This window comes from Aspergillus undulatus (genome assembly GCF_047715775.1).
Source record: "Aspergillus undulatus strain CBS 261.88 unplaced genomic scaffold BDV17scaffold_13, whole genome shotgun sequence".
Taxonomy (NCBI): Eukaryota; Fungi; Ascomycota; class Eurotiomycetes; order Eurotiales; family Aspergillaceae; genus Aspergillus; species Aspergillus undulatus.
The window spans coordinates 457,036-478,643 of NW_027396617.1; the positions used below are offsets into that span (position 1 = coordinate 457,036).

Below are 21,608 nucleotides of genomic sequence, written 5' to 3' on the forward strand. Positions count from 1 at the left end.
AGGCTATCCGTGCAGTGTCCCCACGGCAGCGCAAATCTCGATATGCTGGAATTGCAGATGCCCAACCCTCATTCGCTTGCTCATCGCGATCGCAGGCCATTGATGGCACTACTGCTGATATGCTTGCGGAAGTATCGACCATTCACATGCATCTCCCGCAGGGAAGCTCCGTGCTGCGTTCCGTCCTTTAAGAGATATTGCATATTCAGGAGAGCGGTAGCCCGATGCCTTGTCTGCGCCACTTGGCTCATCTGCACTTGCTAAGCGAGGTCACTCTTCATGGACCGGACGTCGATTACTTGCTCGCGCTAGCATCGCCGGCTCTGAAACTGGACCACATATTGCCCTTATTCTACTTCGCCAACTTGCGCACCTTGTCCCGGTTTGACCTGAACACGGAGGGGCCGCCTTTCTTCTCGCACAGCACAACGACAAAGTATGTCGAGTCCAGCATCTGCTGCTCATGTTAGAAATAGACTCGACATGTAGTACTTCTGACGTCCAGGCCATGGTCACTTTGCCGCAGTCCTTGACTAGGCTCTCAGTCTAGTGGTCCGATGGAAGCTTGCGTTATGCCGAGCCGCACTCGAAGATATCATTTTCTGATTTCTGGAATGCACTGCAGAAACACCGGGAAACCCTTGAGCACCTAGGAGTCTGGTACAACTTTTCTCGTGGTAGGACTCCCAATCCAGGCCATTTCGGCTTGCTCCAGTCATTTCCACAACTCAAACGCCTTGACACCAATTTGGAACTTTCTTCTCGGTCTAAAGAATGAAAATCTCATAACACCATTCCGCTTGAAAGATATCTTACCTCACAGTCTCGATGATCTGATCCTTGAAACGGGTTACTACGAGGAAGTCCCTCACTTCTTGAACACCGAGCTTCAAGCCGTTATTGAGGGGCAGAATCGATCACGTCCTTTGAAACTTATCGTTTTGAGGGATTCTTCCGCTGCTCCTTATTATCAGCTGCTCAAGTCTGCCAAGGCCACTGGCTACTACGGTGGGCTCGAGAAACAATGTTCTGAGCCATACCCGGGACTCCGGATGCTCTGTAAGGGAACGGGACTACGGTGAATGTCTCACATCGCTGTACTCCCTCGAATCTCTCAGAAGTCTGCCATTTCCATCGCGGAGGTTCCTGCAAGTGGCTATGGCGCGAGACCTAGCATCTCCGCGTCGATGGGAACAAACGAAATGAAGACAGCGTGGCACTCTTCCCTCAACCTGTCCTGGATGACCGGCCCAGGAAGAAGGCGAGGACAGCCGGGTTCCATGCAGCAACATCTCCTTCAACTTCGTTTACCAAACCCACAACGAACGATCACATCATCCCGTTCAACGACCATACAGGGAAGGACTCGTTCATGGTATTCCAGAACCAGCATAACCTATCTCAACCCTTCCACCCCTCTATCCCTTTATGGTATACTTCACCCACCCCAACATGATCGCGGGCCCCGAGAGAACGGACCTTGTTGGGCTATATAATGTTATTCGCAAACCAATGCAAGCGCAAAACCACAATTTCCACTTCCGCCTTGACGTCTATTTCCTCCCTGGAGGAGACAAAACAGACTGCAAAGCCCATTATTTAGCTGCTAGAGCGTCACGACCGAGTTATGAGTCCCTCCTGGAAGAATTCAAGCAGAAAAGAAGGAATAACGATTCTTCACACCCTCCAGGACGCCTTCCCGGAGTTCCACACTCCTACCCTGGCCCGAAGTCCTATCAAAGCCTGCTCAGTATATTCCCAGAGCCGAACTGGCGGGACGGCTCTCAAAGAATCTCCTGTCTTATGTTTGACCCTACATGGTCGCAGGATAGAACCAGGAATGAGAACGGTGAAGTCCGTTTTCCCGCCCCTGCTACCAACACGCTTAATTTTCGAGTCTCGCATGACAGAGATATCTGTTCTGGTTATGTATTCCATTGCCTTAGGTATCTTTCCAAGGTCCTCTTGTCTAGTAAGACATGCATCATAATTGTAATATACAATGTAGTACCTATAATGCGAAGATGCTACTAAGTGAAGAGCACAAAGCCAACGATAGATGTGACACAGAATTAAATGCAGATACATACACACTCAAGTTCGGATTCCTCTCAGACACCAGCTGAAATGCAAGCAAGCTTAGGTAGCTTATTCCCTTGTCGACTGTGGTTGTGCCTCCTCACTCGGCCGCCTCATCGAAGCTTGAGACGGAGGCGCCGAGAATGCATCCTTTATCGTCCCGAAGATGTACGTGCGTAGCTAGTAAATCCAGTTCAGCCACAACTTCGCTTATAATAGAATGGGGCATAAGAGATACATACCTCCTCAATCGGACTCCCACCCCTCTCATCCCACTGCATGAACAGCAACGCGTAGATCAGAACAACTATATTCATTCAAGTCAAACATTAGCATCCATCAATCCATCCATCTATTCCCCAACATCCCCACGCCTCTAGATCAAGCCACAACACCAAAAGCACAAGAGTCAAGATAAGGGTGAAAAGGAAACATACACCCAATACACCCCCACTGCACCAACTTCGTCGCCTTGACCCATTTCGGCCTTGCATACTTGAGTGCCGCGCGCCGGCGGTACTTGCGCTCGAGCCGGAACTGGTGTTTGGGACTAAGCTTGGACATGTCGGGTGGCCATTGGCGTTTGGGCTTGTAGGGGCTGTAGTAGCCTTCCCCAGAGGGGCTGGAGCTGGAAGGGAAGGGGGGTGAGGGTTCGGAGGAGAGACGGAAGGGGGAGTTTTGGTTTTGGTTTGGCGTGGAGATTGTGGGAGTTTGTGAGAAGGCGCGGTGGGGGACACGGAATGTTGTTGAGGAAATTAGAGGTACGGAGGAATTCTATCGGCGTATCTGGTTAGTTCTGGAACTCGAACAGAATGGGGGGTAACATGGGACGTACAAATGCGGAGCGGAGATGAGCTTGGAGGCGGATGGTGCTGGTGCTGGTGAGGGGGGTAGGTGCGCATGAGGGAAGTAATCGCGCTGGTGATGCAGCGGAGAAGATATACGTTGGTAATCTGCGCATTGTGAATTGTGTGGGATAGCAGCGGCGAAAGTCTTGCGTGTCTGCTGTTTCTTGAAGCTTTTCGGAGTCTTGGAGATGCGGTTGGGACTAGGATAGATACGGTTAGCGTGGCTAGTCTTGACTGGGAATTGCCCCGTGTATAAATCTATGCAGTTATAGGGGTCTGTATTACTAATGGTAAGTATGCATAATTCAATTGCCGAAGTATCACGGCAATGAAGAATCCTGGACTTAAACTTGACCTACTTGCTATCTATAGTATCCTCTAATAGGCTGGAGGTGACGATATATCAGCACAGGTTACATTAGCTTCCGTTATGTCGGCTTGCGTTGCTCTGAAGCCAGATATAGCAGTCCCTGGTGCTGCATGATCATCTACATAGTACTTCAGTGAGCACTTCATCGTGATGTCAGGCGGGCACCACAACATTGGATCGACCGCGACCACGAGAGCAAAGACGAAGCCCTCAACCCGGTAGGCGAAACATCATCTTCACATGCATATCCCGTTTCACGCCTGCCAAGTCTCGTGATCTCACTTTGGAACAACAATGATCCGCAGACCTCGGCATTTTCACAGGATGGCTAAATAACTGGGGAAGCCCGAGACCCAGCTTGGGACCACAGCCTAGGACGCTTCTTGCTTGTGATCTCTTATAAAAGGAGAATCTCCTGTGTTCAACTTTACCATATCGACTTTACTCTACTCTGTGGCTGCTCTATCTCATCTTCTTTTGCGTCTTTCTTCATAACACATTGACGTCATCATGTCCGGCCGTAAGTCCACGGGCAGCAGCTCTACCATATGCCTATCCCCAGGAGCGACAAATGCTAACACTTCACAGCCCAACAGCGCCTCATCCAAGTCGCCTCACATATCGGCCCGAAAAATGGCGTGTCCGTAATCGAACAGAAGAACCCCGACGACATCGTCGTAACATGCGCTCTCCGCAGCGCCCTCACAAAGGGCGGAAAGGGCGGGTTCAAGGACACCGCGGCCGCGGATATCCTAGCCGGTGTATTCAAGGGCGTCGTTGACCGCAGCGGTATCGACCCTAACCTTGTCGAGGACATCTCAGTTGGAACTGTTCTGGCACCCGGCGGTGGAGCGACGGAGTTCAGGGCTGCGGCGCTGGTCGCGGGGTTCCCGGAGAGTACGGCTGTTAAGGGCCTTAACAGGCAGTGCTCGAGTGGGCTCCAGGCCATTGTGGATATCGCGAATGCGATCAAGACCGGCATGATTGAGGTTGGTATTGGGGCTGGTGTGGAGAGTATGAGTTCGCAGTATGGGTGAGTCAACCTACCTACCTCCTTACCAACCCATCAACCCATCCCCAGCACTTTCAAAGAAAGTCAAGGTCAAGAAATTAATATGTATGGACTGTATAGCCCCGGCGCCGTAACCGAATTCTCCGAACTCCTCGAAAACCACGAAGAAGCCGCAAACTGCAAAGTCCCCATGGGCGTCCTCTCCGAACAAATGGCCAAGGACCGCAAGATCTCCCGCGCCGACCAAGACGCCTTCGCGGCCTCGTCGTACCAAAAGGCCGTCAAGGCGCAGAAGGCCGGCCTCTTCAACGAGGAGATCCTCCCCCTCGACGTCAAATGGACGGACCCTAAGACGAACGAGGAGAAAACCATTACCGTTTCCGCGGACGACGGCATCCGCGATGGGATTACGCCCGAGTCACTGGGGAAGATCCGCCCTGCGTTCGCGAAGGACGGGTCCATCCATGCTGGTAATGCTAGTCAGATCTCCGACGGCGCTGCCGCAGTCCTCCTTATGAAGCGGTCGACCGCTGAGCGGTTGGGGCAGAAAATTATCGGAAAGTTTGTCTCTGCGTCTGTTGTTGGCGTTAAGCCGCTCCTTATGGGTATTGGTCCGTGGAAGGCTATCCCTGTCGCACTTGAAAAGGCAGGTATCACAAAGGACGACGTTGACATCTACGAGATCAACGAGGCGTTTGCGAGCCAGTGCGTGTGGTGCATCAATGAGCTTGGTTTGCCGAAGGAGAAGATCAATCCTAAGGGTGGGGCCATTGCGTTTGGACACCCGCTTGGGTGTACCGGTGCACGACAGATTAGTACATTGTTGACGGAGCTTAAGCGCACGGATAAGAAGGTTGGTGTTACGAGTATGTGTGTTGGGACGGGGATGGGGATGGCGGCTGTTTGGGTTAGGGAGTAGATGCTGGTTTCATGTAACAACCGTTCTTTCCCTTATGCAGCAATTGAATTGGATCGTGTATTTTGAGTCTTGAATGTATTGTATTGTACGCTTACAAGTTGTTGAACCATGGCCCTTATACTTTTAAGTATTCAAGTCAACCCCTAAACTTCCCAAAAGCCTCCTTAACACTCATCCCGGACTCAACAGCCGTCTTAACGCTCTCATCCATCTCCACAAGCCGCGGCATAACCTCAAGCACACTATCTAACAAATGTCTCGGGATGACAACGACCCCTTCCAACGGATCCGCAAAGACAATATCCCCCGGCTCAACAGACACACCCCCAACATCAACCCTCACATTCCTAAGTCCAGCCTTAGCCTCAGCCCCCGTTCCAACCGTTGACGTTGATTTGGCCCAAACGGGTAAACTCGCGCCTTGGATCTCTGCCAAATCGCGGATGCGTCCGTTCACGATCACGCCCTTCACATTGAGCCTTGCCATTCGGAGTGCCATTATGCCGCCTAGGACGGCGCAGTTTTGGTTCAGTGGTTGGTCGATTAGGACGATTGTTTGCGGTTCTGCGACGTCGACCCAGTGGTGGTTTGTGGGAAAGAGTTTGTTTGGATCAAGTTCGGTTTTGGCTTCTTGGTAATCTGACGGTGAGGCGGATTTGGGGATGAATTTCACTGTTGATGCCGGGGCGATGATTTTTGGTGTGGTTGTGTTGCGGCCGAGGGTTGGGGAGAAGGGGGCTGGTTTTGCTATATCAGCTTATGCTCCCTACATCTGGGTAGATATGGCAGGGCAGGTGAGTGCGTGAGTGCGTACTGAAATCTGCGAGATGACCTGCTCGCGCCGGAGATCCATCAGCGGGTTTTTGGAGCTTGAGGAGGGCGTCGGAAACCTGCAGAGAGAAAATCGGTTTAGCTATGACATCCCAAATCCATACCGGTCTTAGATGGAGAAATACATCACAGGCAGAGTAATTCTGCAGGATATCGAGCTTTTCTTGGATAGAAGATGAGGTCGACATTGCGCGCGACGCGAATGCGCGAAAGGCGGGGGAGTATGTCAGAGGAGAGCGGGTAAGGTATGAAGGTGCAACGCTGCGACGGAGATGGATTACAGATCTTGAAAAAAATCGGACTGGGTCCATGGTCTGATGAGATTTGGTTGTGATCAAAAGAAGTGAGGGTGTGAAGGTAAGATCTAGATGCAGGGTGGTGGTAATACATCTGTCGCGGTGACGAATAGCCGAGGATCGGACGGCGGGAGGGAAAAAGATCCAGACTTTCCTACAGAGTATATTGTAAACCCAATTTTTATAATATACTGACTAACCCTAGATCTGGTTCCTATAGCTTACAATTATCATATCAGCCGCAATTTATACTCTGCAAGTGATCTCCACTAGTGTCATCTGCTTCGTCCCCTACCCGTCGAGATCAGTCTGCATCAGTAAGCGATCTCGTCCACGGTCTAACCTGACTTCCGTTAGCAAAGCATTGGTCAACCTGCCTAGAGCTGTGACAACCAGGCGGGTCGGATTCTATGCTCTTCTACAGAGTATGTGGGGGTCATTGGAGCAACGGAGCAACGTGAAGTATGGATATGGAGTATAAATACCCCGCAAAAGCGGAGCAGCGGAAAATCTCTAGACTTCAGCAAGATATTCACATCACATCACTACATAACCTCACAACAATGGCTATATACACAGAAGCCCAACTAGAGTCCTACCTCGCGCGCATTAACTACCCCTCACCCTCCTCCACCTCCACCTCCACCTCCACATCCTCTCCCTCACCCTCACGCCTCGAGACCTTCAAACTCTCCCTCCTTACCAACCCCCTCAAAACCCTAACGCTCCTACAACGTCACCATCTCTCCTCAATCCCCTGGGGCAACAGCGCAATCCACTACTCGCAGCACCACAGCATCTCGACGCACCCGTCCGCCGTATTCGAGAAGCTCGTCACCCGTCGGCTGGACGGGTACTGCATGGAGAATACGAATCTGCTTTATGGGGTCCTGAGGTCGCTTGGGTATGCGGTTTATCCGGCTGCGGGGAGGGTTTCGACTTCTGTGGGGGATCCTACTCTGAGGTGGAGGGATGTGAGGTTTGGGCCTTTGTATGTTTTCCCCGTTTATTTTTTGTTCTCAGCTTGTGGGGTATGATATGTTGATGACGGCTACATAACAGGGGGCATATGGTGCTCATATTGACGATTGAGGGGGCGAGGTATATGGTATGTAATCAACCAGCCACTTTAACTGGAAACTAGCCAGCAACCAAACGGCCATGGCCATATCGAAAACCGCTAACAAGACCAAGGTCGACGTTGGCTTCGGCAACAACAACCCCACAAGCCCACTCCCCCTAAAAGAAAACATCACGACACCAAACACTCCACCGACATCAATGCGGCTGATAAGAGAACCCCTCCCTGAAGCAGTGGACCAGAGCCAGAAGTTCTGGATTTACCAGGTTAACTACAATAACAATTCCAATCCTGTCAACGAAAACCAGAACGAGGGCCAAAACGAAAAGGAAAAGGAGGAGAACTGGCACACAATGTACGCCTTCAGCGAAACCGAAACGTTGCCGCAGGACTTCGCGATGATGAATTTTCAAACGAGCAAGTTACCAAGTAGTTGGTTCACGCAGAGGGTTGTTTGTGTGCAAAATATTTTTGAGCCTTCTGGGTCTGATTCTGGGGAGTTGCAGCCTGTGGGAGTGTACATTTTGGCTGAGCGTGGGGTCAAAAAGCGCGTTGCGGGAAGGGTGGAAGTTGTGATGAGGTTGGAGAATGAGGATGATAGAGTAAGGGCTTTGGAGAGGTGGTTTGGGATTGTCCTGATGGATTATGAGGTCCAGGGGATTAGGGGGCTGGGGTCGGAGTTGGTGTAGTTCTGTCTTGTTTATAAGGACAGTAGAAGATATACTATGGAGATGGGTTGGTTTGCTGCTTGATGATGTGGTTTGGTTAGGCTTTAGTAAAGTACTTACTTACATATGCGTAATAGACTCGTTCGAGATTACAATGACACTACCATGGAATGGAATGGCTGCAAAGAACGCAGTTGAATTGCAGGGCCTTGAGAGACTTTGAACAACGACTGCTACTATCAAAGGACGTCATCACGACCCATGGCCAGTTCAGGCTGGTATGGCACAGCCCCATCCTCTTCATCCCCAACAGTGGTAGAGTCGTCAGGTTCCCCAAGGTCAGGGTCATCCGTTTGTCCATCTGTATCCTCCTGAATGTACTTGGACCAGTCAGGGTCCGCTCTCTGGAAGGCAGCTTCACACGATTCCGGCGCTCTATCGCTCCGAGCCCTAACGTAGCCCCAGATACAAGCCGCCTGACCTTGAGATTTCAGGCGGGCGGCACATGGATCACGTTCGACAACATTGTCGCTGTTGTTGATTTCCGCGGGAGGGCAATCCCTCGAGTGCGCGGCCACCCAGGCATCTCCGTAAATCGGACACTCATCAAGCGGGATCTCATAATCCAGTCCCGAGTCATCATCCACAATCAAAAAGTAATGCGTACCCGATGCCACAGGTGTCCTAGTTGCATCGTAGGCACCCGTCTCGCCCCTTGATATACAGGGAGATGTTGCGTGTTCCCATTCAAGCCTGTACTCTCCCGGCCGCAGACCGCGAGCATAACCAGAAGGCATCGGGACGATAGCGGCAGCTTCAAAGTGGAACGGGAAGTAGTTTCTTCTCGGTATCACAGACGTGGTCGTGCTGTTTCTGCTGCTGTGGGAACCACACAGACTTGATCTGTTTCTGTTGCTGTCGCTGTCGACTGCGTAGATATCCCAGCTGATGTGCCATTCGAAGTAGTAAGCAGCCTGGACATTCTGGACTGCGAGGACAGCGGGGATATCGTAAGGGTGCTTCGTTGTAGCTGTCGTTGCGGGGGAAGAGGACATCTACTTCGATTGTTACTGGGTAGTCGACGTCGGCGGTAGCTATAGCTGCGAGAGCTAGCCATATAGTGGTGAGGGCGGATAAGATCATCCTATCATTTCTTCTAGCTTGATTCTTAAGTGAAGGTGTGAGAACAGGGCGCCTTGTCTTGCTTTATGCACCTTTCTCCGTGCCCTTCGCGGGGCGCAGGGCAACAGAAGATTCATGTCTGTATTGTTGGATGGGTGTCCAGCTCTTGGCGACGAAGGAATACGAGGTCTTGGACTACGAAACTGGTGGATATACTTCAATAGGGCTGGGTGAGTTTGCAGTTACAAACAAAGACGACTTGCATGACAGGAGCTAGTGAAGCCAGACTGTTGGCGTGCCTTAAAGTGCGGGTGGCCGTTATAGTCGGACGGGCGACGATGGAGCCGACCCACAGACGTTGCTGCAGAGCAGTTGAAAGTTGGAACCTGGCAGGAAGGGATGCGTTCCTAAGAAATAATATCCTTTACTCGACATCCACGTGCGAGCTGACATGAGATCATGATCCCAGTATCCGTACAGAATCTCGGCTGAAGATCTTTTATGTCCCAAGGTCGAGTTACTTTTCGCGGCATTGCTTGCGAGATGGCCATTCAGCCTCCAGCCAATCAGACCACTGCTCGGTCAACCGCGGCTCGAGTGAGGAGCTGCGGAGGGGAAACTCAAGCTAAGCCCGGAGCATGTGCCGCATTCAAAAGACCTTCCTGACTCCTTTTTCTTCCCTGGCCAACCTCGACTGCTGCCAGGGATCACTGATCGCAGTATTCGCTTTTGATCGTCCACCACCATGGGTGCCATTGAAATCCCCGAACTCCAGTACACCCCGATCGACGAGATCCAAGAGCGGGTCGCTCGTGTGAAGAAGACCTTCTTGGAGCACAAGACTCGAGACGTCGAGTTCAGGCTTGTCCAGCTCCGAAAACTTTACTGGGCGTGAGTTCGATTCGTCTCATTTCATACTCTGGATTGCATTCTAACGGAGTTTTCTCCGATAGAATCAAAGACCACGAACAAGAGATCGTCGAAGCCCTCCGAATCGACCTCGGAAAACCGCAATTCGAGACCGAAGTTGGTGAAAGCGTCTGGCTGGAAAATGACATTGTCTTCATCTCGAAAAACCTCCACAAATGGGTCAAGGATGAGAAGGCTCCCGACATCGATCTGACTTTCAAGTTCATGAACCCCAAGATCCGCAAGGACCCCCTCGGTAGCGTCCTGGTTATCGGCGCCTTCAACTTCCCCTTCCAATTGACCCTCGGACCTGTCCTTGGTGCTATTGCGGCGGGGAACACAGTCGTCATCAAACCCAGTGAGAATGCGCCCAAGAGCGCTGTTGTCATGCAGAAGATTATCGAGGCTGCGCTCGACCCATCTTGCTATACCTTCGTCCAGGGTGCTATTCCCGAGACCCAGGCCCTGCTCGCTGAGCGATGGGATAAGATCTTCTTCACTGGTGGTGCCAACGTCGGACGCATCATCGCAAAGGCCGCTGCTCCCCATTTGACGCCCGTTGTTCTAGAGTTGGGCGGTATCAACCCGGCCATCGTTTCTAAGACCGCGAACCCAAGACTGGTCGCGCGAAGAATGCTCTGGGGCAAGCTCATGAACGCAGGCCAAGTCTGCACATCCCAGAACTACCTTCTCGTTGATAGGAGCCTTGTTCCTGCTGTGGTCGATGAGTTCCAGAAGGCATACAGGGAATTCTACCCCCAGGGAGCCAAGGCCTCTCCGGATTACTCTCGCATCGTCAATGAGGCCTCCTTCCGTCGTCTCAAGGGCATGATCGACAACTCCAAGGGCAAGATCCTCATGGGCGGCACTATGGACGAGAAGGACCTCTTCATCGAGCCTACGCTGGTTCAGGTCGAGTCCCCCGATGACTCCATGCTTGTGCAAGAGAGTTTTGGCCCTCTCATCCCCATCCTCCCCGTCGACGACATCGACGAAGCCATCAACATCGCAAACAGTATCCAAAGCACACCTCTAGGCCTTTACCCATTCGGATCAAAAGTCGATACCGAGAGGAGTACGTCCTCTTCCCCTTCCAAACGCATATCAGCCTCCCTAACAAACATCTACAGTTCTCTCCCAAACCCGCTCCGGTGGCGTCTCCGTCAACGACGCCGCCCTGCACATCCCAACCCTCCCCTTCGGCGGCGTCGGCGAGAGCGGCTACGGCGCATACCGCGGGCGCTCCAGCTTCGACGTCTTCGTGCACCGCCGCCCAATCACAAGTAGCCCTGGCTGGCTCGAGTCGCTTCTGGCCATCCGATACCCGCCGTACGACGGCAAGTTGGCCAAGTTCAAGTCTGCAAGTCTTGCTGCGCCGGACTTTGATCGCTCTGGCCAGAAGGTTCGGCTCGGTTGGCTGAGGGCTATCTTCACGTTGGGTGGCGGGTCCGCGAAGGCGGGTGCTGGAAGGGCTGCTGTTGTTGCTGCTGGTAAGTGATTGATTTTTTCGTTGACAGTTTTCCCTCCACCACTTCTTGATTTCGCCCATCCGATTCTTCCATTTAATCGTCATACACTTTTGTAATATCTCTGCACATACCCCAATCTGTCTTTTTCTTCATACGCGGTATACGCTCTAATAGTGCCTGTCTATACCCCTTGTTTTGTCGCGGTTATCTGCCCTTGAATATGCAATATACGGCTTTAATATCTACTTGCTATAGCCCCATCATTAGCTAGTCCCAATCATCTCTACTTCTCTGTTCCCTTTCTCCTCGTCTTCCTCCTCTGTCCTCATCGACGCGTATACGAGTCAAAAACTAACTTTGTCTGTCCACTAGTGGCCTACTTTGTCTTGAAGGTTCTCGAAAAACGCGCCTCGAAGCTGTGATTTGATGATTTTGGGTTATTCTGAGCTGAGTTACGATACCAAATTTGGATATAGGATGGAACTATCGCGCATGCACTCTTTGATTCTCATAATGATTGGTCGATCCCTCTTTCTTTGGTCTGAACAGTGGGTTTCTTGCGAAACAAAGTAAATAATATGTATCTATCTATGCAGGTTATGAATGGTGAAAATACTGGCTCCTTTGAGAGAGATCTATGAAGCAGGTAACAACAACGCAGCCCTTCAGGAGTCAACTCTCAATGCTGAATTAGACATGCCTAGTAGCACTTTACTACCTATGCCCGTTTCAGCCCGCAGCAGACTGACCACCTTAGTACCTATCCAAGCATAACCTGTATAACACAGGTACCTCCAATACCAGATCATCGATGGAACATGGACGTGATTTGGAACCTATCTCTTTATCTCACTCCCAGCTGGCGTTGCTTTTACCTGATGAGTAACTAAGTACACATGAATGCACCTGCATTAATGTGTCTGAGAAAAACATGCATATCTAATTAGAATAGATCATGGCCAGAATAAAAAAGAAAGAAAAACAAGAGATATACAAATAGGTAACCAGACATCTCATCTAACCATAGCCAACGCCACCCGATATATCGAAAAAGCACATACAAAGTAATGGACAGAGTGACCACTCGAGCGCCCCTTCCACTACAAGGAAGTTTTGGCCAAAATCACCATACAATAGTACACAATAGATGTTATTTTATGTTTATGTGAGGAACATGGAGGGGTTGGTTGATTTCAAGCTCAACCAGGAAGGAGAAGTGAAGTCGGGTTCACTTCTTTCGACCCCTCTTGGAGGGCGCGGTTGAAGAGGCGCGCGATGTCGAGGCGGAGTTTGCCTTGCTGCCTTTGACGGCCTTGACTTGCTTGTTCTGTTGTTGAGGTGGTTAGCGAGACAAGTAGATACATATGGGTTAGAATGGAGAACTTACCACAGCGCCCTTGGTCTTCTTCTTAGCCGGGGCTTCATCCTCGTTCTCAATGTCCTCGTCATCACGATCACGGCCGCGGCCTTTTCCGTCGCCATTGGCCTTGCTGTCCGGCTCGAACTCCTTGGCGACGGTATTCAGGAGCGTCGTGCAGCGACGACCGATCTCGACAGGTGTGCGGCTGAGGAAGAACCAGTCGAAGCGGAAGAGGGGAGACTCGCGAATCTCGTCGCGGATCTTTTCGTATAAACCCTCGCCGTCGACACCATATCGGTCAAGCATGACGAGCAGGAAACGGTCTTCTTCCTCGGTGTAGACCTTCTTGTTTGTGGTTGATACGGTGTAGTTGATTTTCAGCTGCTGAAGCGGCACGCGATACATCTCCATCTTCTTGCGGAGCATCTTGCGCTGATGGCCCATTTTGCGGAGCTTCTCTTCGCCCTGGTCGATGACGCGGAGGTACTTCGGGTAGTCCTGGATCTCGGTGTAGCGCTTCCAGAAGACTTCGGCGTATTCCTCAACCTCTTCGGGCTCCTTGCTGTCTACCTCAGTGGCGATGCCAACGTAATCTGTGCGGCCGAATTTAGCCGAACCGTTGATGAACTGCTGGAAGTCGCGACGGTTCCAGTGTGAGAAGCCTTCTTCTGACATGCGCGTTTTCTCAATCTGTTCTTCTTCTGTTAAGGGAACAGCATTGTCAATTTCCTGCTGTTCCAGATCACGTTCAGCTTCGCGTTCACTCATCTCTTCCTCTGTTCCCTCGGGAAGAGGGGTTTTATAGCCGATTTCCTTGTGAAAGTAGGCAGTCTCTTTCTCTTGGAGCTCCTGGAGGCCAGGTGGGAAGAACTGCCAGTCGTGAATAGTGATCTGCTTCGGTGCGCGGGGCACCTTGGGCTTGGGATCGGCTGTACGGCCGCCGGTAGCCAGAGCCTGGCGGTAGTATTTGTCGATGGAGTAGAACTGCTCCTTTCTCTCACGCTTCGCAGGGTTGATCCAGTTGATTCCAATGTCCTTTTTCCTATCCGTGGTGAAGTCTTTCCCATTCCACTCGTATGCGCTTTCGGAGTTGAATTTCTGCAAGTCATCGATACCGAGCTTTTCGTACTTCTTGCTCAGCTCCGCCGTTCTTTCTTCACCTTTACGCAGAATCGCGTCAATATCGTCGTCTGTGAATGACCTTCCTTCCCCGATTGTCTTAGGCCCATTCTCGTTGTTGAAGATTTCCGCAGCACCGTGTTGAATCATGCCTAGCAACTCGTCTTTGGAAGCGGCGTTCTTGGCTTGTTGCTGGGAACGGCCCTGCTGAATGACAAGCTGGTCCAACCGCAGCTTCTGGGCAGCACGCTCAAGTACTCTTTCTTCAATGGCTGACTCGGTAATGAACCTATAGACAACCACTTGCTTTGTCTGACCGATACGGTGGGCACGATCCATCGCCTGCAAATCAGCCTGAGGATTCCAATCGCTATCATAGAGAACGACAATATCCGCACTGGTCAGGTTAATACCTAGACCTCCGGCTCTTGTAGTCAGGAGGAAGATGAACTTCTCTGATCCTGGCTTGTTGTATTCATCAATGGCGGCAATTCGATCCTCATGGGCTGTGGTTCCGTCAATGCGGCAGTAGTTGTATTCTCGGAAGACGCAGTAATCTTCCAAAATATCCAGGACACGGCTCATTTGGGAGAAGATGAGAACTCTGCTTCCTTGAGCTTGCATGCGAGTAAGAAGCTTGTCAAGGATGACCATTTTGCCGGCATTGTCCACGAGATGTTCGTCGGTTGTGTAAGGTGGACCGGGTTCCGCTCCTTCGAAGAGGTAGGGGTGGTTACAACATTTACGCAATTGCATAACGATGTTCAGTAGGCGGGTCTTGGACTCCTTCTTTCCGGCGGCTCCATTGACGGCGTCGATATCTTTCTCAAGAATCTTCTGATACCATTTTACCTGCATGTTCGACATGGGGACGTAAAGATTTACTTCCTTCTTCGGAAGCAGACTCTTTTCCACGTCACTCTTCACACGTCGGAGCAAGAAAGGACGCAGCACACGGTGCAGCTGTTGCACCACAGTATCCTGATCCGCATCCTGGTTGGAGAACCACTGATCGAAGGCTTCTGAATCACCAAACACATCCGGTAACAGGAAGTTGAGCAGAGCCCACAATTCGTGGAGGTTGTTTTGAAGCGGGGTACCGGTAATCAAGAGGCGGTTGCGAGAGTTAAAGACACGGATGATCTGCGCGAGCGACGATTCTTCGTTCTTGATTCGGTGAGCTTCATCAATAATGATGTACTCCCAAGCGAACTTCTTCAGATGAGACTTCTCGCGCAACACCATTTCGTAGCTAGTGATGCAGACATCAAAGTCCTCGTCCAGAAGTCTCTCGTTGATTAACTTGTGGCGCTCCTCCTTGTCTCCCTGCAGAACCAGTACATTGACCTCGGGTGTCCACTTCTGGAATTCTCGCTTCCAGTTGTCCAAGGTGGATTTGGGAACAGCGACAAGATGAGGACCGGTGATATCGCAAACGTGACGGAGATACCCAATGAAGGAGATCGTCTGGAGGGTCTTGCCTAGACCCATCTCGTCTGCCAAGATTCCCGAAATTCCATTCTCATGCAAAGAGACGAGCCAGTTCAACCCAGCAATCTGATAATCGCGCATTTCACCCTTGATGTACGGAGGCGACTCTCTGAAAATGGTGTTGGTCTGTCCACCGCTTCTCTCGTCTTTCAGAAGCTCGGCATCTTCTTCCTGTTCTGTCCGCCGTCTTCGGTCGCCGCTTGCGCCTCCTGACCGCGAGGATCCCTTCTTCTTAGCCTTGGTTTCTTCTTCTGCGTCCCGCTTGTCAATCTCGGCCATGATTTCTTTAATGCGAGGGTTGGGATTCGTCTCGATGAAATGACGGAAAAGATCTGTAAGACCGAGCAGATAGCGGAATCTTCGAATCGAATCATCGTCCTGTAATAAGACTGTGTAAGACATGTACATAATAACGGAAGAGTTTACGTTCCTACCTTGTTCTCATTCAGTGAGCCATGTTTTTTGCCGAACATGTTCTTTCTCATCTGGAAGGCCTCAGACCTCCGCCTTCTACCATCCAAGGGTACTGCATCGCCTGCAACACTGCTTGCGGTAGTATTAGGGTTTGTATCCGAGTCCTGATAACAACCGCGTTAGCTGGCGCAAAAAGAAGATTGACTCGGTGGTCGCAATTATTTACCGTGTAATCTGGCGTATCCTGAAACCCCTTAAGCAGCTTAGCAGATATTCAAGCATATATAGGCCAACATCGCAAAAAAGACGTTTTTCGCTACGTACCGTCATCTTCGCGTCCAAAGGATCTACAGGCACTGACGTAGGCTCCTCGTTTGCATCTGTCATAGGAGTGTCGGCCTGAGACGGTGGGTCGGACGCTGGAACGGCTGCAGGCGCCATGGCTGTGAGCTGCGACCTGCGCAAGGGTATAGGACAATTGTGTAGAGCTTCAGTGTGTGACGGAGAGGTGTACTTGGAAAGTTAAGTCGGACCGCGGGCGGAAGTATGTAGTTCAATGGGTGTTTTAGAACGTCAAGTTTGCGGTTTCGAATAGAATTTGGGCCTGAACTTGGAAACAGCCAAACAAAGGGATCACAAGCACCGTCCAGGTCAAACAAGGCGTGAATGATGACGATGGCGGGAGGGCTGGATGAAAGAACGGAGAGCGAGTCGCGCTGGGGATGGCAAATAATTGAAGAGAGCGGCTGCGACGCGCTGATTGGGTGAGAGGCGCGTGGCCGCTGCTTAAGTCAGTGCTGAGTCATTTCTCACGGAAGACGAGTTTCCCCGCGGTGGGTCACGTTACCATGACAAAGGGCCCAGCAGCAGAAAGAAACGGAACTTCCAAGATCCCATCCGAAGCACATCTCGATTCTGCTCTCGACTCTATCTTTCTTGTGACGCAGGCAGCTTTCGTTCATTCGGAGGTTTCTTTGTTAGTTTCTTCATTCTACAGCTTCCTTCGACATCTCCCCGAGTCGAGCCTCTCGAATCCTTTGTCCGCCTCCGAGTAAGGCTCACTCTCACCCCTCCTGCCGGAGTTTGGTACCGAGAAACGAGAGAGAAAATTCCCGCTCGAAAACAAACAACTCCTCGCCCAAGCTTAGCTGCTTTCCAAAGCAGCTAGAATCCAATCACGATGGACTCGATGAGGTCTCTCAACACCTCATTACCGAGTTCAACTCCCCGCCAACAGCCCCCAGAACAGCTCCTTCAACAATTCAAAACCGCTGCCCTTTCGGTCACCAATCTCTACAAGAATGCTGTGTATGCGGAGTCACAGGCGAGGCAGGCTGGATACCAAGAAGCTATCGAAGACTTGCTTCACTTTCTCGACAGGGAGAACTTGGGGTTAACTGACGGAGAAGGCTGGAGGGTTCGGCAATGGGCTACGGAACGAAGCGATGGTCTACCCCATAACGGCGATGATGATGAGACCGAAAGGAGGACTCGGAGTGCTACCCCCGCTGCAGCACGCAAAGAAGCTACGGAGCCGGAGGCCCCTCGATCGTCGGCCAAACCTACGTCACCCCATCAAGAAGAACAAGCTACCGCGCAGCAACCACCATCAACACCTGCCGTTCAATCCTCCGAATCCGCAACTCTCGACCGACCACCTGTCTTCACCTTCTCCGCCGGTCCAACTTTCCCACAAGCTCAAGAGCAAGACTTGGATATGCAGAACGACTCGGACAGCTCTGCCTCATCACCGCGGAGTGACACGCCTGCCCCAGCCTCCGTCCTAGCACGAAACTCCCGCCAGCAAAGCCGTCACAGCAATATGTCACGCCCAAGTCCACGAAATACGACCCGTGATTCTCCGGTTGGGATAGGCTCGAAACGAAAAAACCACTTTCCAGACTTTTTCGACTTGTCCGGTATGGGACACAACCGGGATTTATTTGGAGGCGGCAAACGCGGTCGCTTTACCTAGGGGCACGATTGCCCCAGGTTGAACATCGATACGCCAGATTCACGCAGCGGTTGTCATTTCGATACTCGGAGCATATAGTAGGAGTACTGCATGTGGTTATTTTATTTCTTTCGTCTTTCCTATTCTTTTGAGGGCTCGAGTCTCTTGTATTCTTTTTGATTTCTTTGCCTTGGATTATATGCATTATATTCATAGAGTCTTCCCATTATGGTGATACCCGATGAAGCAGTCGTTTGTGATTAACGCCTGATCAATACTCGTGCACTTATATATTCATACATTAATCATACAAGAAGATATCAGCCTCGGCAAGCGTACACTCAGGACATTATGTGGGATATCTCAAATAAATGCCCGCCAGAGACCCAAGCCAACTAGAGATGCAGATATCGTCGCGATTCCCAGTCGACGGGATCCCATTTTATATCTTGTCGCACCTCGCATGATTGCATTCTCCTGTTTCCGTAGGTTGGCCATGCCGGTATAGTAGCTGTACACTCCGAGGCCAATAAATGCGGCAGCACCTAAACATGGATATTAACAACCCGCAGAAAATATTCGGCGGAACTAGACAAGCCGTCCATGGCCACAGCCGAACATGATGTTTGGTTAGACAATCCACTCACCAGTAGCTCTGCAACTGAAGCAGTCTTCAAACTCGTCATATGCTATAGGAGGTTGAGCTTTCGATGGCTGCACGCTGGATGCATTTTCTTCCGTAGGGGACGCCATAGTTCTGGAATATGGGCAACTTTAGATCTCTCGCGTGGGAAATCTCCAAATGCGACGGAGAAACAATGTCAAGGCGGCGACCGGCGGCAGAAACCGCGATGAGTTCATTTGATCAGGACCATGTTCGCGATCGTCGTCGCAACAATTGGACTAAGGATCGAGCTGGAGAGCCGTCGACACCATGAGCGGCGAGATCGATGCTCTCTACATATACGATGAGCTGAAGTGGGTGAAGTTCCTTCTATTTCTAGCATTTGGTCTAACAGTGTCGGCACCAGCCAGCCTCTGGTCGAGCAGGTCTATCGCTCTCGTCCGCCCTCCGCGGCGGCCATTCGGCCCCTCTATTTCGCCCATCCTGCCCCGCGTCCGTCGCTACTTTATTTCCCAAATACATCACCGCCGGTGACGGTGTTCTCTATTGTTGAGTCGAACTTGCATTTCTTAGCGCTTTCCGAGTCCGACACCGAGCCACTCCTCGCCCTCGAGTTCCTGCACCGCGTCGTTGACATTCTCGAAGAGTTCGTCGGAGCACCTCTGATTTCGACCAAAATACAAGCGAACTACGATGTGGTGGCTCAGTTGCTTCATGAGATGTGCGATGCTGGCATCGTGTGCAATACCGAGCTGAATGCTCTACAGGAAGTGGTGGAGATGCCAGGGTGGATGGGGAAGCTGTTGGGCAATGTCAGCTTGCCTGGGTAAGAAGTACCTCAAACGGAAATCATGGATGTATATGGTACTGACACGCTTGACTCGTCGGTATAGATCATCAACACCAATACTGGGTCAATCTGCTCTGAAGCGACAATCATTAAACTCGGCCAATGCAGCCCTGGGGCCGGCCATTCCCTGGAGACGCCCTGGTGTGCGACATACCTCCAACGAACTCTACGTCGATATCGTGGAATCGCTCACCGTTACAATGGCCCCATCTGGACGCCTACTTTCCGCTTTGGTTTCAGGGACGATCGCTTTCACGGCCAAAGTGTCCGGTGTTCCGGATTTGTTACTATCTCTCACAGCACCAGGTGGACAACATGCTATCGCTCGAAAAATGGAGTTGCCGGTGTTTCACCCATGTGTTCGGCTTGCAAAATGGCGCGAACGACCAGGTGAGATGAGCTTTGTTCCGCCCGACGGGCGATTCATCTTGGCGGGTTACGAGGTTGACTTGCTTCCACTTGACCCCAACCTCGACGAGCCGCCGAGCCATATGGAGAAAGTTTTCATTCCCACCATCGTCGACATTCGAAAATTCCTCGGGTCTACGGGTGCTGATTTCGAAGTGCGGCTGACGCTCAACGCAGACTTCCCAGGCCACCCTCCCACAAGTCGATTCGGGCCTGGCCGAGGAGGCTCTGGGACCTCAACGCCATCTTTTCTAGGTGGAAGCAGCAGTAGCAACTCTGGCCCGGCGCTGGAGGACGTTGTGGTGACAGTGCCTATACCCTCTTCGGTGCGGAACATAACGGACATGAAAGCCAGTCGCGGAGAGGCTGTCTTTCATCCTGCACGTGGCGTTCTTGAGTGGAGAGTCCCAACTAAAGATGCAGGAAGTATATCCGGCACAGCTACACTTCGTTGCACAGCTGTCGGCCATCCCTCAGACGATCTTGATGACGAAGGGGATGATGCCGAAGACGCAGAAGCTACCCTGTTACAAGGTTACTACGACGACTCGGCGGCGGTGTCCTACCAGCAGAACCCAGAATCTGACATGACGCCAAAACCGAAAAAGAAGAAGAAGAAAATCAAGAAAGTAAAGAAATCTTCTCGCCGCGGCGCTTCTGTATCGACCCTTGATGTCGACGCCAATGCCGACGGTGACATGCCCCAACCCTCTAATCTAGCGCCCGACCAATCTCTACAGCCTGAGACTTCTCGACCTCCATCTCAATCGCATACACCCTCTCTAACACCACCTCCTAAATCACAATCTCCATCCGTCCCTCCACCGAAACGCCCCGAATCACCCTTTTCAATATTCCATACTGCGCCGCGCAAAACCAAAACTCAGATTAACGCTAGTCTCATGCCGAATTCCGCCTCTGTATCATTTTCCGTACGAGGCTGGCTCCCTTCAGGTATCAAAGTTGAAAGCCTCAACATAGACCCGCGCCGAAGCCGCGGCATAGGCGAGGGCGTGAAACCATACAAGGGAGTAAAATATATATGTGTTAGTCGGAAGGGGATAGAACGGAGGTGTTGATGCTCAGCTAAGCGATATGATTGCATTTACGCGGATCTCATTTTGGCGAAATTTTTGTTGCCCATGTGTGATGAGCGATGTAGTTCACTATTCTTAGGCCATCTCCCATATTAGCGGGTTGGTTGTATGATTGCTCCGGAGGTCATATAGAAGTTGACTGGACATGCAATCTGATTGGAAACTTTATCCATCCGCACATGGAAAGTACATGTCCGCGAACTCAACCTTCGCGTCCAGAAAATCCATGCCTTTCGGAATTACATTCCAATAACCTTGTACCTCAGTTCCGACTTTCTACGCATGGCGACTGAATCCGCCAGATCCACACCTATCCAACCCCAACCTTATACTTCGGATATCACGCTCCGAACTTTATATATCAACAACTCGCCAGAAACTACCAACGCAAAACCTACAAACCCAAATTCGAGTCATCACCGGACTTCACCTCCGTAACTCACTCTCACCTAACGGAGTTCAGACACAAAAAGGCGCCCCCGGCCGTAGATTTTGGAGACTACATATCTGGTCTCGTGCATTTCTTTCTTTTGGAGTAGAGGCGGTGGTGGCATGTATTGGTGAGCTTCGTTTGTATGGAGGAGGGAGAGATACACGAGGCCAGATATGTGCCCACGATGTTTGCATCCTTATTGTATTCTTATAATTGGTATCCTTATGGGGACGTTATTCTTATGTGACGTTAT

At 51.2% G+C, this 21,608-nt stretch overlaps 12 protein-coding genes across 12 annotated transcripts; 7 read left to right on the forward strand and 5 right to left on the reverse strand.

Moving 5' to 3' along the window:
- The first annotated feature begins 19 nt into the window (after positions 1-19).
- Positions 20-720, forward strand: BDV17DRAFT_258523 (uncharacterized protein). The gene has a single exon (XM_073757329.1). The coding sequence runs from the start codon at positions 225-227 to the stop codon at positions 468-470; it is 246 nt and encodes an 81-aa protein (XP_073617597.1). The 5' UTR covers positions 20-224; the 3' UTR covers positions 471-720.
- A 594-nt stretch (positions 721-1,314) lies between these two features.
- On the forward strand, positions 1,315-2,344 carry BDV17DRAFT_258525 (uncharacterized protein). The gene has a single exon (XM_073757330.1). The coding sequence runs from the start codon at positions 1,429-1,431 to the stop codon at positions 2,032-2,034; it is 606 nt and encodes a 201-aa protein (XP_073617598.1). The 5' UTR covers positions 1,315-1,428; the 3' UTR covers positions 2,035-2,344.
- Positions 2,149-3,040, reverse strand: BDV17DRAFT_289605 (uncharacterized protein; the record flags this gene model as incomplete). The annotated part of the gene is made up of 4 exons (XM_073761697.1): positions 2,149-2,259; positions 2,322-2,386; positions 2,517-2,853; positions 2,915-3,040. The coding sequence occupies 4 exons, from the start codon at positions 3,038-3,040 to the stop codon at positions 2,149-2,151; spliced, it is 639 nt and encodes a 212-aa protein (XP_073617599.1).
- Positions 3,041-3,656: 616 nt separating this feature from the next.
- BDV17DRAFT_258529 (3-ketoacyl-coA thiolase peroxisomal A precursor) lies at positions 3,657-5,315 on the forward strand. Its single transcript, XM_073757331.1, has 3 exons — positions 3,657-3,817; positions 3,886-4,330; positions 4,430-5,315. The coding sequence occupies exons 1-3, from the start codon at positions 3,808-3,810 to the stop codon at positions 5,226-5,228; spliced, it is 1,254 nt and encodes a 417-aa protein (XP_073617600.1). The 5' UTR covers positions 3,657-3,807; the 3' UTR covers positions 5,229-5,315.
- On the reverse strand, positions 5,316-6,445 carry BDV17DRAFT_258530 (RraA family protein). The gene is made up of 3 exons (XM_073757332.1): positions 6,185-6,445; positions 6,043-6,118; positions 5,316-5,966 (listed from the first exon to the last, which is right to left on the reverse strand). The coding sequence occupies exons 1-3, from the start codon at positions 6,368-6,370 to the stop codon at positions 5,365-5,367; spliced, it is 864 nt and encodes a 287-aa protein (XP_073617601.1). The 5' UTR covers positions 6,371-6,445; the 3' UTR covers positions 5,316-5,364.
- A 440-nt stretch (positions 6,446-6,885) lies between these two features.
- On the forward strand, positions 6,886-8,316 carry BDV17DRAFT_258532 (arylamine N-acetyltransferase family protein). The gene is made up of 3 exons (XM_073757333.1): positions 6,886-7,346; positions 7,418-7,463; positions 7,550-8,316. Exons 1-3 carry the CDS (start codon positions 6,919-6,921, stop codon positions 8,123-8,125), a joined length of 1,050 nt encoding a protein of 349 aa, XP_073617602.1. The 5' UTR covers positions 6,886-6,918; the 3' UTR covers positions 8,126-8,316.
- A 27-nt stretch (positions 8,317-8,343) lies between these two features.
- Positions 8,344-9,159, reverse strand: BDV17DRAFT_289609 (uncharacterized protein; the record flags this gene model as incomplete). Its single annotated transcript, XM_073761698.1, has 1 exon — positions 8,344-9,159. One exon carries the CDS (start codon positions 9,157-9,159, stop codon positions 8,344-8,346), a length of 816 nt encoding a protein of 271 aa, XP_073617603.1.
- Positions 9,160-9,971: 812 nt separating this feature from the next.
- On the forward strand, positions 9,972-12,026 carry BDV17DRAFT_289610 (hexadecenal dehydrogenase; the record flags this gene model as incomplete). Its single annotated transcript, XM_073761699.1, has 4 exons — positions 9,972-10,117; positions 10,180-11,210; positions 11,266-11,625; positions 11,977-12,026. The coding sequence occupies 4 exons, from the start codon at positions 9,972-9,974 to the stop codon at positions 12,024-12,026; spliced, it is 1,587 nt and encodes a 528-aa protein (XP_073617604.1).
- An 806-nt stretch (positions 12,027-12,832) lies between these two features.
- On the reverse strand, positions 12,833-16,429 carry BDV17DRAFT_280676 (putative SNF2 family helicase/ATPase; the record flags this gene model as incomplete). Its single annotated transcript, XM_073759914.1, has 5 exons — positions 12,833-12,931; positions 12,992-15,952; positions 16,009-16,152; positions 16,215-16,232; positions 16,313-16,429. 5 exons carry the CDS (start codon positions 16,427-16,429, stop codon positions 12,833-12,835), a joined length of 3,339 nt encoding a protein of 1,112 aa, XP_073617605.1.
- A 460-nt stretch (positions 16,430-16,889) lies between these two features.
- Positions 16,890-18,254, forward strand: BDV17DRAFT_37938 (uncharacterized protein). The gene has a single exon (XM_073764439.1). The coding sequence runs from the start codon at positions 17,169-17,171 to the stop codon at positions 17,961-17,963; it is 795 nt and encodes a 264-aa protein (XP_073617606.1). The 5' UTR covers positions 16,890-17,168; the 3' UTR covers positions 17,964-18,254.
- BDV17DRAFT_37941 (uncharacterized protein) lies at positions 18,135-18,751 on the reverse strand. The gene is made up of 2 exons (XM_073764440.1): positions 18,590-18,751; positions 18,135-18,487 (listed from the first exon to the last, which is right to left on the reverse strand). Exons 1-2 carry the CDS (start codon positions 18,693-18,695, stop codon positions 18,306-18,308), a joined length of 288 nt encoding a protein of 95 aa, XP_073617607.1. The 5' UTR covers positions 18,696-18,751; the 3' UTR covers positions 18,135-18,305.
- Positions 18,752-18,856: 105 nt separating this feature from the next.
- Positions 18,857-21,603, forward strand: BDV17DRAFT_258543 (putative AP-3 adaptor complex subunit mu). Its single transcript, XM_073757334.1, has 3 exons — positions 18,857-18,920; positions 18,974-19,393; positions 19,461-21,603. The coding sequence occupies exons 1-3, from the start codon at positions 18,877-18,879 to the stop codon at positions 20,902-20,904; spliced, it is 1,908 nt and encodes a 635-aa protein (XP_073617608.1). The 5' UTR covers positions 18,857-18,876; the 3' UTR covers positions 20,905-21,603.
- Positions 21,604-21,608: the final 5 nt, after the last annotated feature.